The 16,207-nt window shown below is 43.1% G+C and overlaps 1 protein-coding gene across 2 annotated transcripts in view; it reads right to left on the bottom strand.

The window, feature by feature from the left end:
- The window catches only part of NBAS (NBAS subunit of NRZ tethering complex), a 336,415-nt gene that overhangs the window by 8,857 nt on the left and 311,351 nt on the right, over nucleotides 1-16,207 (bottom strand). For both annotated transcript variants that reach the window (XM_034659882.1, XM_034659883.1), the window contains 2 exons: nucleotides 9,753-9,897; nucleotides 3,055-3,183 (listed from right to left, as the gene is read on the bottom strand). In XM_034659882.1, the coding sequence (XP_034515773.1) occupies nucleotides 3,055-3,183; nucleotides 9,753-9,897 (274 nt within the window). The remainder of the gene's footprint in view (nucleotides 1-3,054; nucleotides 3,184-9,752; nucleotides 9,898-16,207) is intronic.

Raw genomic sequence — 16,207 nt, 5'->3', positions numbered from 1 at the left:
TCTGCAATGTCAGCAGGGCTCACGGAAGGCAAGGAGTACCGCTGCCGGAGGAGAGGCCGGTACGATCTCGGGCATCAGCACTTGTGCACAACATCCGAGCGGCTGTCAACATTGACAACGAACAGTGAAGTAACACATGTGATCGGAGAGCAAGGGGGGGCATTTTTCCACCTCGAGCCACACGCTGTGCAGGACCAGCTGCCTATCAGAGGAGTCCCTGTGCTGGAAGTTTTTCTCTTTTTATGTCCACAGGAACCACCGTCCCTAACCGTAAGGGGGAAACTGAAGTTACTGATGAACTCAGGCCCCCTACTAAGGGACAGAGTGATGAGCAAAATAAAACAAAACAAAACAAAAAAACCAAATGTACATATTTTCCACTGCAATACCACATAGGATTTAAAAACAGCTAGTCAGAAAAAAATAATTTGTAATAAAATAAAATAAAAACAGCTGGTCAGGAGTCCTACAAAAAGGCCCACTGCAGCTCCTCCCTCAGAGAAGTGTCACACGACCCTTTAAAGGTGCTCGGAGGGAAGGATGAACTACGTGATTCCTTATGTCATTTATCTAGCATTCTTGAGAGGACAAAGCGACAGAGACGGAGAACAGGTCAACAGTTGCCACAGGCTGCTGAGGCGGGGAGGGAGAGGGTGGCTGTGGCTATAAATGTCGCATGTGGGATCCCCGGGATGGAACTGTTCTGGATCTGGGCTCGAGTGGGGGTGACACAAATCTCCATGTGACAGTACCACACACAGACTCCCACCCGAATGAGGGCGTGTAAAACAACTGAAATCTGAGTAAGGCCCGCAGACTGCATCCATGTTACTGTCCTGTTAGAACGTCACCCTGGAGCCATGCAAGATGTTACTGCTGGGGGAAACTGGGTAAAGGGTATAAGAGATCTTGCTGCATTATTTCCTACAATTGAAGGCAAAGTTAAAATTATCTCAAATAAAGTTAAAAATATTTAAAGACTGAAAAACTGCCAAACTTTAGCTCTTTGGAGGCTGCACCAGGTCTGAAGATACTCAGCATTTTGGTGAACACATTTTAAGGTCACAGACGGGTTAGGCTAATGGGAATACTCGAGCCCAGTGCGGAGAAGTTACAGTTAAGTCTCACTACCCAATTCCCACAGGTGAGGGTCTCAGTGGCAGGTAAGTGACTCATCTCAGCAACTGACACCTCTGGCTTTGATTTTTGCATCTGAAGGCCACAGAGGTTTTGGGTGTTATCATCACAACCCCAGGAAAGCACTCACGGTCTGCAGGGCTATTTCAAAACCACGGAGTTTTAGCACAACGCTGCACATCAGACCAAAGTGGTACAGAGGTAAATCAGCACCATTTAAAAATGACTTGGGCGCTGTTAAGGTTCCTATTTGGTTTCTTATTCTGACAGCCAGTGTGTGTGTGTGTGTGTGTGTGTGTGTGTATGTGTATGGGGGGGTCGGGTAGAGGGCGTGGGGGGGTCTGTGGCGGGTGGTGGGTAGCAAAGCTAGTTAGCAGTTAGGGAGCCCCAGTTCTAGCTGCAGGTCTGACAGATGCATTGGAGATGAAAAATCTTTAAAATGAAAACTGATACACTTGCCTATGGAATTTAGGGCCACATTGAGAGCTCTATGCAGGATGAATATGGAGAGGCGATGCATAATACATCACTGTTTTATTCTCGAAGAGGCCCATGGCAAATTTAGTGGAAATACCTAAGTAAAGACATTAACACAGTGTACAATGGTGGTGAGGAAAAAAGCTCTGAAAATATGCAGTCTGCTTTTCTTCCGTTTTCCCCTTCTTCCTGATTTCTTGGATTTATAATTTAAAAAAAATAGGCTAAGGGAAAAAAATCCTCTGTAATTCTTAGCTTCTTGTAAATTCCCAACATTAGGCAATGTTTATTTTAGCACAGATGGACGGGGGGCTACCAGCAAATGGGTCCCCTCCAACTCCCTACTTCTGTCTAGTCTCCAGAGAGGCCCTGCTGTGATCGATCTTCAGTGATAATGAAGGGTAGTCATAAAATCTTTACAGAATCCAGAAATACATCTCAATAAATAAATACATTAGATTTTTCTCATTTTGGTCATTATGACTATTTCCAAATGCAATTATGGTCTACATTCTGTAACCATATACCTAACTTTCTGTATCCATTGTCATTAAATCTCTTCACTGTCTTGTTTGGCAAGTACCTTCTGCTCTAGAATTCTCCTCCCCATTCAGGTCCCTAGAAAACATTCCCTTACACTTTTGTGAAAAACTCACATGCGTGAGTATACCCACACACCTAAAATTGTGTATGTGTGTGTGCGTGCAGTGTGTGTACACACTCACAGAATTTCAAATGAAAGAATGATCTCCCTACAGAAGGGTTTCGGAAAGGATCATACAACACAAATTCATTAAAACACAACCCTGAGCTATCTATTCCCAAAGTGTAAAATTTTAAAAGGGAAGTGAAAGTTTCTTCCTTAATCATGATAACAAGACAACCAGCCTTGAGGGAGAAATCTCAGGCCTTGACTTGAGTATGTCATTCCTCAAGCCAAGACACCGCTTCGACGGCACGTTAGTTCGCCAGAGGAAAAGAGATTGAGATTTCAGACGGTGCCAGGACACATTACCTGCAGCCCCCGTCTCACCTTTAATTAGCGGGTAACCCAACACCTACATCCAGGCACAGAAGCCTGCCCGAAGCGACAAATTCCTTCGATTCAAATTTCAAGTGGCAAGGACAAGTCCACTAGTCCTGGGCTGCTTTGACATTTCCTTATAGGGACTAATACCCTGGCTTCTCTCGAGAAACTGCTTCATTGTTCGGATTTGTATTCTCAGCACATACACACGGAGTCTGGTTCATGGGAGGAGTTTAGTCCATGTTTATAAAATAAACAAATATTTACTTCTCAGACAAAACAGAAAGAACTATTGGGGTCAGAGAATACTGCAGATCAAATGGTCTGAAATAAATCATGGCTATTACTTATAAGAATGACAACAGGAATTCATTTCTCAGCAACATAAACAAGAGTCAATCCCCCGGGAATACCTTGACAATAGCAGTGATGTGCTCCAGCGCCACATCGCGAAGGCTCTCCTCCTGGCTCTCGAGGAGAAGTTTCAGGGCTGGGAGCAGCAGGGACTGGCTGAGCAGCAGTGAGCACAGCTCCTTCACACCCTGAAACCACAAGTACAAACTGTGAGCGAGGAGGCAGGAGGCACTCGGTATCCCAGGCGCTATTCTGGTGGGGTCTCTCTCCACACCTTTTTGTATGAGTGCTGTCTGTCTGTGCGTGTATGAAGCACACCCGGGCCACACTGATTTAGTGTTTGGTACCTGCTTCCTTCATTTCACAATAGATAGTAAACATCTTTCTGAGCTAGCAGATATTCACCCGATATTCATCAGCTATTGCATGTAATGGTTGCCTAGTAGCCCCCTGGATACAGGACTGTGTTCTGTTCTCCTAATCTCTCAGGAGCCCTAGTTTCCTCACCAGCAAAACAGAGGTAATTATATCTACTTTGCAGTTTTGTGTGTGTGTGTGTGTGAGAGAGAGAATAAGTGTTAATGAATAATAACACACAATGCTCAGCATCTATTAGACACTTAACAAACGATAAAAATTATCACCAGTTGTTAATATTATCAACAATATCTAATCCTCTGCAACAAGAAAAATCAGCACCTTAAATATTTAAAAGCCTGTTTATAATTCTAAAGTCAAGGTGAACTGAATGTTTCACGAAAACTATCTGTGGTCCAGAAAAATTAAAATGTATTTGGATCTCCACATAGGCATTTGGATTTTATTCTCAGCGCTTTATTATCCTAGCTGAACCTGTCATCAGAGAGAAGACTTTTATATAAGATAACAAATGATAATCCTTCACAATGGAAGTATAAGAGAATAGACAATAAATTTGCAAGCTCTTCCTCCCTGCCAAGCTCTACGCTCCCCCGGTGCCCTAACTAGCTATAACATAAAGAACAGAACATCTGCACCAAGGACCAGACATTATACAAGGCACGGGCTGTTTTTGAAAGAACTGAGAAATCACTACCCACCCCGCCACCATGGCACTGATCTTCCTCCTGTACTACTCCAACCGCAGCATAACAGAGAAGAAAAACTCAAATTTATTGACATTTTCATAATTTCTTTACATTAATATCAAGTGTAGATAAAGCAAGAAGCTCCTATTTAAAGCCCAGGACAAAGGCCTCTTTGGCATTCCACTCACAGTAGTGTTTTTACCTTTCCCCTTAGTGTGTCTCTGCTGGAAATCAGCAAAGCCTTCAGTTGCAGATTGGAAGGTCCTTCTACACACACTGTGTGAAAATGATCAATACCGGCAGCGTAACAGGTTTGTAAAGTGTGTACTTCAAACATCATGGATTCTAACTCAGAAAAGTGCTCTGTGTGCCCTAAAGCACACAGTCATACAGAGCAGTCTCACCGAGCATCTGGGCCAAAGAGAAACGCAGATTTGTAATCTGGGATGCCAAAACCTGCAGAGAATATTTGGGGGGATGAAATATAAACTCCCATACATGACAATTTCACACAGCTGTCATGCACCAACTTGCTTCTGTCGCCCTCTTCCTCCTGGAACGTCCCAGCAACGCTCCCTCACCTGCATGTTTCTCAGACAGTGCTGCCCAGGAGACCTTCCGGCCACCACAGAATGTTCTGGATCTCTGCTGTCCCACATGGCAGCCAGTAGCTGCGTGTCGGCTAGTAAGCATTTGAGATTTGCCTAGTGCAACTGAGGCATGCTTTTAAATTTTTATTCAGTTGTCCTTAAGTTTAAATTTTAATAACCATACATGGCCCGTGGCTACTGCCCTGGAGGTGAAGCGGCCGTGCTGAGCTCCTGCACATGTCTGGATCTGAGCATGAGACTTAACCTCTGCTGCTTCTCCGTCTGATGGACTGCTGTTGGTTCTCGGAGTCTCCGCTGAAAAGGGCACAGGAAAACCCCAACTCCTACAAAGCCACCTCTGGTTTCCCAGGCCCGGCACTCCTATGTTCCCACTATACTTCGTAAATATTTCCTACATTCTTGTAATTATTCATTTGTCCCTCTGCCTCACTTGAGGGCAAGAATGTTTTCCCTTCTCTATGTTCCAAACTTGCTTGGTATATACTATACCTTAAAATATTTGTATACAATTCCCTCTCAGCTCTCCTATCTACTCGTTCACGAAGTTATCAGTAATAGGTAAACAGGTATTTCTCAGCACTTCATGATATTTAGACCAAGCACAGCACTTGGTTGACCTTAACTTTAATGACAACTTTTATCAAAATAACCTGGATACACTTTGGAGCAGGCAAAATGGACAGATGATGGTGAAGTGTGTTTGCCTAACTGTCCAGGACAGGGTACTAGAAGGACTTACCTTTTCCTTCATCCCTGTTTCCTGTCCCCTAAGTTCCCATATTTAGAGGGTTTTTTTTCCTTCATGACTCTTTAGAATGCCTTTATGTCATGGCTGCTATTGCTCATGATACTTGCTGACTTACGGCCATGATGGCTTTGCTGATGGAAAATAGTACCTGAAGGATAAAATCAAGGACATCTAAGAATGGAGGAGTAATTTCTGAGCTACTGAGTACTTTTTATCTCTCAGCTAACAGTTACTGGCTAAATACTCCATATTTAACTACTATACTAGGTTCTCTGGGTAGTTTCCCCTCTGTTGCAAGAAGACAGTTTATCAGGAGATTTATAGAGGGATTTTGGGAGCCCTAAGAAAGGTCGAAGTAGCAAAGAGAACCATAAAACACCTTACAGGCACCGTCCCAGCTCAAACCTGTCTAGCCATCAAGATACAGAACAAAAGGCCTTGAATGCAGAGGAATAGGTGCGTGGGCCCAAAGCCAGGCCAGAGCCCTGCGGACTGTGATATATGGTGATGCCCCGAGGCACAGTTCCCGTGGCTGACGGTTGTCAGGGAAGTAGCACCGGCCCACCAACGGACTTTCTGTCCTTACACAGCCCTCCTGCTCACTCTGGGGTAGCCTGTGCCCAAAGATGTGGCAGGGCCTTCAGCAGGAGTGTTGGGCAAGGTGTACAGGGATGAGTGTCATCTGATCTGAAAATCAAACTCCAGACGTTATCAAAAGTACCTCATCCATGAGAGAAAACAATCATATTGAGATTTAGAGGCTGGAGATAGTTAGGCTCATCAGCGGGGTGTCTAACTCCCATCCACCTGACCCACAGCCCCTGTGACTCGAGTTCACGCTGCGCCCTGCGAAACCGGGACCTTCAGCATCAGCCATAAAGAGCTGGAACTTGGGAATTTTAAATCTGTAAATGCCAAGAATCTGTTCTGTACCAATTTCTCATTCTGAATATCCCCTGTTCCTGAGAATGTTTCATATATTGCCATGGATACAAGCTAAGAAGAAGGATACAGAACTTACAAGACCGTAGGACATACGACCTATGAGCAACATTGATTTTATCCTTCTGGTAATATTTTCCATCAGCAAAACCAGCATGACCAGAAGTAAACGAGTACCAGGAACAAGAGCAGGCATCACATATAGACCTTCTCAGAGTCATGAAGAACAAAAAGAATCTCTAAATATGGGAGCTTAGTTGGGGAGGGATGGGAAATGTGGAAGAAGCAAAAGGTAAGTCCCTTTAAGTACCCTGCCCTGGCCAGTTAGGCACATGTACTTTATAAACCATAGAGTATGGCAACCAAAGGTACTGGCTTACAATAAAGTGAGTCATGGCTAATTTTCCCACCACGGTGGTATTAAACATTATGCAGTTCTGAAATTAGACTGCGTAATTTCCAAATGCAGTAAAACAAACTTAACAAGACATTTCCATTTCTTAATTACAATGTTCCTTCCTTTGTAACAATTTTAACTCACATTTGAGCACAGTTAACAATCAATAAAAATAGTACATAACATTGGCAAGATTCCTTTAATCATGGCATTCTAAGACAAAAATCTACGTGTACCCAGTTAAAAGACAGCACTGAGGCAGCACAAGGAAAAATAAACAAAAGTCACTGTGGCGACACAACTCATTTGCTAGTAATTATCTCTTGTCTCATCAAACTGGAACAGAGAAGTGATAAGGACCTACTTCAAAACGGGGTTTAATCCAGTACCTCTCTCCCACCCCTAGGAGAACTGTGGACCTATGGACAAGTCGTGAGTCGTGTGCGGCGGATGCAGTCCTAAACAGAGAGCCTCCGGTCATCCTCCTCAAAGACCTGGGGGACCTTGAGGAATACTCAGAACTAGAGTCCGCTCGGAGATCACACAGTCTAACTCCCTGTTTCAGAGGCCAGAAAAGGGTGGTCTGGAGTGAATGGTACTTTCCTCATGAGCACAGATCATGTATAGCCCCGTGTGGAAGAGGATGGTACAATTCCATGCCTCGCCAGGGCTCATGCTGCTGTTGTATGTCTCATGCCCCCTGCCCTTCAGGTGCTCCCAGTCCCAATGAAGAGGAGAGGCAAGGAGATCCCTCTCCGTGGTATGTGAGTAGTACTCTGATAGACGCGTGCGTAAGGCACTGTGCTATCCATTCTGATTTCTCTAAAACACTCAGGAATCACTGGTCCGCTGATTCTGGGATCAAGCAGGACCATTGCAAATAAAATATCACTCCATTTGTCAAAGTGCCTCAAGCTGGCCGTGAGAGTACTGGGGAGCTGAATCTTTACAGCTATTTAGCTTCTCATTTAATCACTGACTCCTTTTTTTAAAATAGGAAATGCAAAGCATCACTTATTATTCATTAGTCAATAAAAAAGAACAACACACACTTTTCCCTCCATGTCCTAGAAGGTCGCCCCCTGAACTTCAAATACAACGCTGACAGTGCTCCTACTGCTTTGGACATTCAGATGTTATCCTCCATCGGCGGGGGGATGAACGCTAACACACATAACTGTTACTGAACCTTGATCACGAAGCCAACGTATGTGGTCAAGGTCAAAGATGCCACGGCCATGTTCTTAGCTAACTTATATTTCCTGCCTCAGACTTAGCTGTAGTAAAACCAAACCGATGAGGATATTGAAATAAACTAACAAACTTCTCCAGGTAATGATGGAGATCCTAACTCTCTTCCACCTAAAACACCGATAACCTAGGCCTTACACACTATCGGGCACTCTTGAAGAAGTACCCTAGGAAAGGGGGAAATGACAGTAAAACTTACACAACTATGTAAAACAGACATTCCACATGCAAACAGCTCAAGTGCAGTAAGAGTGGCTCCTCTGGAAGTATTTACTTCCCCAGCATTCAAGCAGAGCTCCACGTGGGGCCGGGTCTGCCATTTGTTGCCTGAGTGACCTGGAGCAGGACCTTTGCTCTCAGAGCCTCTGTTCCATCAGCTGAAACATGAAGGTCAAGAAGCCTCCTTCGGGTGGCGGCAAAGGTTCAACCAGATGGTGGGAGTGGGAGGCCGAGAGTGCCGGCAGATGCCAGTCGTCACCATTACCCAGCTTGCGACCCTAAGTCACGTTTCCTCAGCTGAGGTTCAGCAGAACTGGTGGGGCCCTTCTGGCATTTGGTTCTGATCTAACAATGCTGATCTCAGCTTATGTTAAGGCCCTCATTATGTAATATACTACTTACCCTGATGGGGACAGTAAACTGCATTGAGTCCCCACTCAGTGTAGTATGTTGAATCCTGCCGTGGGTGAGAGAGGGATGACACAGCTGTGGTTCCAACCCTCAGGGGCTCACAATATAGCACAACACATCACAGGTAAATAAGTAGCTGATATAAGCAAACCACACACCATGGTATAAAGGGAAGTTATTTCTGGTGGGGGCACTTTAAATATTTTATAGAAGAATTTTGTCATTCTGGTAGTTGGAAGACTTCTTTAAATGGATGAAATATTTTCAAATTCAATCAGAAAACACTTAGCCAGTCCCTCATTCAGAAAACAATTCATTAAATTTACATTCCTAATGAGAATATTTTCCTTGACTGATTACAGTGAGGATTCGAAGAATCATATTTACAATTTTATTTTCAAATTTATCTCCTATGTGGTAGAAACTTGAAAACCAATTAATCAATTTAGTGCCATTATCCAAATGCTTACATTTAAGACATGTAAGAATTGCTCAAACAATACACTGCTGAGGTCGGATTCACAGCAGGGAGCTGTAATTAATATATGCTTATTTGAGAATGTACAAATTTATATATATATATCCAGCAAATACCTCTGTGACAGCCAAATTATGGGATCAAAGAGAGAATGATGGTCAAAGTGGAGGTGGCTGAGTTTTTCCCATGTTGACAGAGAATCCATATTGTGGTTATGCAATCTTACGACGACGGCAGAAGGCACGTCACAAGGAGAGTGGCTGGCTACCTGCCAAGAGGGGCGCTGGAGCTTACCGTTACCAGCTGGCCTGAGCACATGGGCTGCCTCCCAAGACCCCTGGGCACAGGAGCTTGAGTTAGACATAAAAGGGCACCCAACAGGAACTGAAGGCTGAATTACACCCTGGGACTTGTAAAGGGAATAGGCTTCAGAGCTCCAACAGAGAGAAAACTATGTAAAGCACCCTCTCAGCACGGCGGTTCTTCATCTGATCTATTCCAAATTATGGGCTTTTACCTCCTGATAACTTAAGCTAAGTGTCCCTCAAGCACAGTCACTGACTCCGCTTCTCCTAAAGAGTCTGGATAAGGGAAGGGAGGCCCCCAGGAAGACCACTTGAAATACCTACTCACCTCTGCAGGGAGCGTCTGCTTGGTGTTATATAAAGAGCGGCAGATCTTCAAGACCTCATTCCCCAGTCCTTCCTTGTTCTCCACGGTGCACCTGGTCAGCATCACCGTCGCCAGTCTCACCCACGGATTGCTGGTTATGCTGCTTCTGAGGGAGGAAAACGCGAGGCATTGGGAAAGAATGACTGATATTGTAACAACTGGGATGCGAAATGTTAAGAAAGAGAAGAAATGGCACCTTATGAAGTAAGACGCTTTTTGGCAAACTGCAATCACAATCTAGATGATGTGTTCCTGCAAGTCCCTCTTGTAGAAAAGAGAACATCTTCCAGAGAAAAAAGAGCTTGCTAGGGCCTCAGCAGGTGCCCAGCAGCGCGGAGGCCATGGGCGGACCCTCAGAGCACAGGCGGCCCAGAGGCTGGAGCTCCCGTCTGGCTCACAGGCCAGCTCCCTGGCTTCGCACTTGGGTGACTCAGGGAAGTCACTCCCACTCTCAGCCTAGACGTTCAGTGCCAGGGAAACCACGCAACCTCTCTGGGCCTCAGTTTTTTTTATTCTGAGAAAGCAATTTAATGTTTTCCTTACAAAATTGCTTTATTCAATGAATGATGTTTGTAATTGTGCCTTCTCAACAGCAGGCACATCTCACTATTTACCACCTAAATACTGGCTTTTGTTGATCCTATGATTAGGACAAGGACTCCGGGGCCCGGGTAGGAGTGAAGGACAGGAGGGACAGTGCACAGCGGAGGTCAGCGTGGGAGCACAAGCAAGCAGTACAGAGATCACACTGTGCCCTTCAGACAGTTTCCTTCTTTCTTTTTTTTTTTTTTAAGATTTTATTTATTTACTTGTCAGAGAGAGAGAGAGAGAGAACATGAGCAAGGAGAGGGCCAGAGGGAGAAGCAGGCTCCCTGCTGAGCAGGGAGCCTGATGCGGGACTCGATCCCAGGACCCTGGAATCATGACCTGAGCTGAAGGCAGACATTTAACCGACTGAACCACCCAGGCGTCCCCAGTTTCCTTATTTTATAGAACTAACAGCATACTAGTTTGCTTTTTGTTTTCCTTCTCTGGATGTCACTACCCCGTGTTTCATACAAACATCACGATTTACAATTCCAGAGATAAGTTAAAGGTCCATTCATTCCATGGCCCCGGGAACAGGTTACCAATCTTATGTATAGTGCTTTTAAATAATTTTACTATTTATAAGAGTCTGTTGTCCGAGCACAGCGCTAGATTCTAGACACTGAACACCTAAGGTAGTTCTTCCCTTGAAAGGACTTCATACCTTGCCCCCTAAGAAAAATGTCAAGTGTAACAATGACAGAGGGACTCACAGTACTAGCCTTTGGCAAAGGCTTTCTGTCTCAGCTCAAACTAACACAGTGGGAGGACAAAGAATACTGCTTATTTCAAGGTACGAACAAAGCTCTGAGAGGGTCTGGAGGACTGAGGAGTCTTCTTACACTCAAGGACTCACTCTCTGCTTTTCTCTTTCAAAGTCTGAATTCCCCTCTCCTGGGTTTTTGCTAACGGGCCTCCTCATTGCAGCGGAACCACTAGCCTGCCGAACAGTGCACATTGACGGGCCGTGCAGCTTTGACAATTATCAAAACATTTTTCACCAGCCAGTTTCGATACACTGGATGAGAATTATAAATCTCCCATAAGTATGAGTCTATTATGCCTTTCATGCATTTTCCTACAGGGGAATAAAACAAAAAAATCCACTGGCACAAAAACAGACACAGAGATCAATGGAACAGAATAGAGAACCCAGAAATGGACCCTCAACTCTATGGTCAACTAACCTTCAACAAAGCAGGAAAGAATATCCAATGGAAAAAAGATAGTATCTTCAACAAATGGTGTTGGGAAAATTGGAAAGCCACATGCAGAAGAATGAAACTGGACCATTTCCTTATACCATACACAAAACTAGACTCAAAATGGATGAAAGACCTAAATGTGAGACTGGAATACATCAAGATTCTAGAGGAGAACATAGGCAGCAAACTCTGTGACCTCGGTCACAGCAACTTGTTGCTGGACAAGTCTCCAAAGGCAAGGGAAACAAAGGCAAAATGAACTATTGGGACTTCATAAGATAAAAAGCTTTTGCACAGCAAAGGAAATGGTTGACAAAACCAAAAGACAACCGACAGAATGGGAGAAGATACTAGCAACGTCTTACCAGATAGAGGGCTAGTATCTAAAATCTATGAAGAATTTACCAAACTCAACACCCAAAGAACAAATAATCCAATCAAGAAATGGGGAGAAGACATGAACAGACATTTCTCCAAAGACATACAGATGGCCAACAGACATATGAAAAAATGCTCAACATCACTCAGCATCAGGGAAATACAAATCAAAACCACAATGAGATACCAACTCACACCAGTTAGAATGGCTAAAAGTAACAAATCAGGAAAGGACAGATGTTGGTGAGGATGCAGAGAAAGGGGAACCCTCTTACACTGTTGGTAGGAATGCAAGCTGGGGGAGCCACTCTGGAAAACAGTATGGAGGTTCCTCAAAAAGTTAAAAATAGAGCTATCCTCCGACCCAGCAATTGCACTACTAGGTATTTACTCCACAGATACAAGGGTAGTGATCCAAAGGGGCCCCTGCACCAATATCCACAATAGCCAAACTATGGAAAGAGCCCAGATGTCCATCAACAGATGAATGGATAAACACACACACACACACACACACACACACACAATGGAATACTACTCAGGCAGCAAAAAAGTGAAATCTTGCCATTTGCAACAATGTGGATGGAACAAGAGGGTATTATGCTAAGTAAAATAAGTCAGTCAGAGAAAGACAGTTATCAAATGATCTGACTCACATGTGGAATTTATGAAACAAAATAGAGGATCATAGGGGAAGAGAGGAAGAAAAACAAGATGAAATCAGAGAGGGAGACAAAATATAAAAGACAATCATAGGAAGGCTTGCTGGAGGGGAACAAGGTGTGGGAATGGGGTAACTGGGTGATGGATATTAAGGAGGGCACGTGATGTAATGAGCACTGGGTATTATATAAGACTGATGAATCACTGAACTCTACCTCTGAAACTAATAATACACTATAAGTAATTAATTGAATTTAAATTAAAAAAATTTAAAAAGAGAAAAGAAATTGAAACAGAAAATTTTAAAATATTAATTCATTAAAATAACAATAAAATGTATGACAGTCATATAAATCATACTATTAAAACATCTATATTTTACAAAACAAAACTAAAATACCCAAATTGGTTCTAGTAAATTACATGCGGATCAAGCAAATTTCTTAGTTTTTAACTTAACTGTGTTAACTGGCAACATTCCATCATGTCACACTATCTTCCCTTCCTCCTGTCTTTCCTGCTCTTTCTCCCCTCCCCCTTTATGGGGGGCGTTATTCTGGAAGTGCTGAAGTCATACATTGGATTATCTGCCAACCAAAAAAAGGTACTCAAAAGTACTTTTAAGAACCAATTTCAACTGATTTCTGGGCATTGATTTTGTATCCTGCCACCTTACTGAATTGTTCTATAACTTCTAATAGTTTGGGAGTGGATTCCTTTGGGTTTTCCATATAGAGTATCATGTCATCTGCAAAGAGAGACAGTTTGACTTCTTCTTTGCCGATTTGGATACCTTTGATCCCTTTTTGTCTTCTGATTGCTGTTGCAAGGACTTCTAGTACTATGTTGAATAATAGTGGCGAGAGTGGGCATCCTTGTCGTGTTCCTGATCTTAAGGGAAAGGCTTCCAGCTTTTCCCCATTGAGAATAATGCTTGCAGTAGGCTTTTCATAGATGGCTTTTATGAGATTGAGAAATGTACCCTCTATTCCTACACTCTGAAGGGTTTTAATCAGGAAAGGATGCTGTATTTTGTCAAATGCTTTTTCTGCATCAATTGAGAGGATCATATGGTTCTTGAGTCTTTTCTTGTTGATATGATGTATCACATTGATTGATTTGCGAGTGTTGAACCATGCTTGCATCCCAGGTATGAATCCCACTTGGTCATGATGGATAATCCTTTTAATGTACTGTTGGATTCTATTAGCAAGGATCTTGTTGAGGATTTTGGCATCCATATTCATTAGAGAAATCGGTCTGTAATTCTCCTTTTTGAGGGGGTCTTTGCCTGGTTTGGGGATCAAGGTAATATTAGCCTCATAGAATGAGTTTGGTAGCTTTCCTTCTGTTTCTATTTTTTGAAATAGCTTTAGGAGAATAGGTATTATTTCTTCTTTGAATGTTTGGTAGAATTCCCCAGGAAAACCGTCTGGGCCTGGAGTTTTATTATTTGGAAGGTTGTTTATCACTGACTCAATTTCTTCATAGTTAATTGGCCTATTTAAGAAATCTATTTCTTCCTGTTTCAGTCTTGGTAGTTTATAGGTTTCCAGGAAGGCCTCCATCTCTTCCAGATTGTTTAGTTTTTTGGCATATAGCTGTTGATAAAAGTTTCTAATAATCCTTGCAATTTCAATGGTGCTGGTCGTGACCTCTCCCTTTTCAGTCATAATTTTAATAATCTCAGTCCTTTCTCTTTGTTTTTGGACAAGTTTTGCCAGTGGTCTATCAATTTTATGGATTCTCTCAAAGAACCAGCTTCTAGTCCTGTTGATCTGCTCTACTGTGGTTCTGGTCTCTAATTCATTGATTTCTGCTCTAATCTTGGTCAACTCCTTCCTTGTCAGTGGGTTAGGCCTGTCCCTCTGTTGCTGTTCCAGTTTCTTGAGGTGAGAATATAGAAACTGCATTTTAGATTTTTCTATTCTTTTGAGTGAGGCTTGGATGGCTATGTATTTCCCCCTTAGGACTGCCTTTGCAGTATCCCATAGGTTTTGGACCGTTGTGTATTCATTCTCGTTGGTCTCCATAAATTGTTTAATTTGTTTTTTGATTTCCTGGTTTATCGAGTCATTCTTGAGCAGGATGGTTCTTAGCCTCCAAGTGTTTGAGTTTCTTCCAGGTTTTTCCTTGTGGTTGAGTTCCAATTTCAGAGCGTTGTGGTCTGAGAATATGCAGGGGATAATTTCAATCTTTTGGTATTGGCTGAGACCTGTTTTGTGTCCCAGAGCATGATCTATTCTTGAGAATGTTCCATGGGCATTTGAATAGAATGAGTATTCTTTGGTTCTGGGGTGTAGTGTTCTATATATATCTATGAGGTCCAACTCGTCGAGTATGGCATTCAAAGCCTTTGATTCTTTGCTTAGTTTTTGCCAGGGTGTTCTGTCTATTTCTGATAGTGGGGTGTTGAGGTCCCCTACTATTACTGTGTTCTTATCTATATGTCTCTTTATTTTGGTTAAGAGTTGGCTTGTGTATCTTGCTGCTCCCCTGTTGGGGGCATATATATTAATAATTGTCATATCCACTTGTTGAATACTTCCTTTAAGAATAATATAGTGCCCTTCTGTATCTCTCTCTATGGCCTCTAGTTTAAAATCCAGTCTATCTGATATGAGAATTGCTACTCCAGCTTTCTTTTGAGGTCCATTTGCGTGGAAGATGGTACTCCATCCCCTTACTCTAAGTCTGAATGCATCTTTGGGTTCAAAATGAGTCTCTTGTAGACAGCAAATGGATGGGTCATGTCTTTTTATCCAATCTGCAACCCTGTGGCGTTTTATGGGAGAGTTTAAGCCATTTAGATTGATAGAGATTATTGACAGATATGATTTTAATGATGCCATTTCTCTTTAAAGTCTTTGTATCGGTTGTGACTTGCTGCTCTGTATCACTCTTGGGGCCTTTTTACCTTTATAGAGCCCCCCTTAATATCTCCTGTAGGGCTGGTTTCGTGGTTACGAAATTGGTTAATGATTGGCGATTTTGGAACGTCTTTATTTCTCCATCAATTCTGAATGACAGCTTTGCTGGATAAAGGATCCTTGGCTGCATGTTTTTCTCTGAAAGAGCTTTAAAAATGCCCCCCCAAGCCTTTCTCTCATTCCAGGTCTCTGTAGACAGGTCTGACGTAATCCTGATACCTTTGCCTTGGTACGTGAGAAATTTCTTTGCCCTGGCCGCTTTCAATACTGTATCCTTGGATCTAATATTTGCGAATTGCACTATGACATGCCGTGGCGTAGGTTTGTCCTGGTTGAGCTTGGATGGGGTCCTCTCTGCCTCTTGGACACGAATGCTTGTTTCCCTTGCTAGATTAGGGAAGTTTTCAGCTACAATTTGTTCAAATATCTCTTCTAGACCTCTGTTTTTCTCCACCCCTTCAGGGATGCCGATGATTCTGACATTGGATCGTTTCATAGAGTCAGTAATCTCCCGTAATCTACATTCGTGGGCGTGGATTTTTTTAAGACCAGCTTCTATTTTCGTTTTTTCTTCTACTAACCCATCCTCCAATTCGCTAACGCGTTCCTCTGCCTCGGTGACCCTGGCCGTCAGAGCCTCTAGTTTTGACTG

The sequence above is a fragment of the Ailuropoda melanoleuca genome, chromosome 4 (genome assembly GCF_002007445.2).
Source record: "Ailuropoda melanoleuca isolate Jingjing chromosome 4, ASM200744v2, whole genome shotgun sequence".
Lineage (NCBI taxonomy): Eukaryota > Metazoa > Chordata > Mammalia > Carnivora > Ursidae > Ailuropoda > Ailuropoda melanoleuca.
The sequence above is the reverse complement of the archived record's forward strand: the minus strand, read 5'-3'. Positions and strand labels throughout refer to the sequence as shown.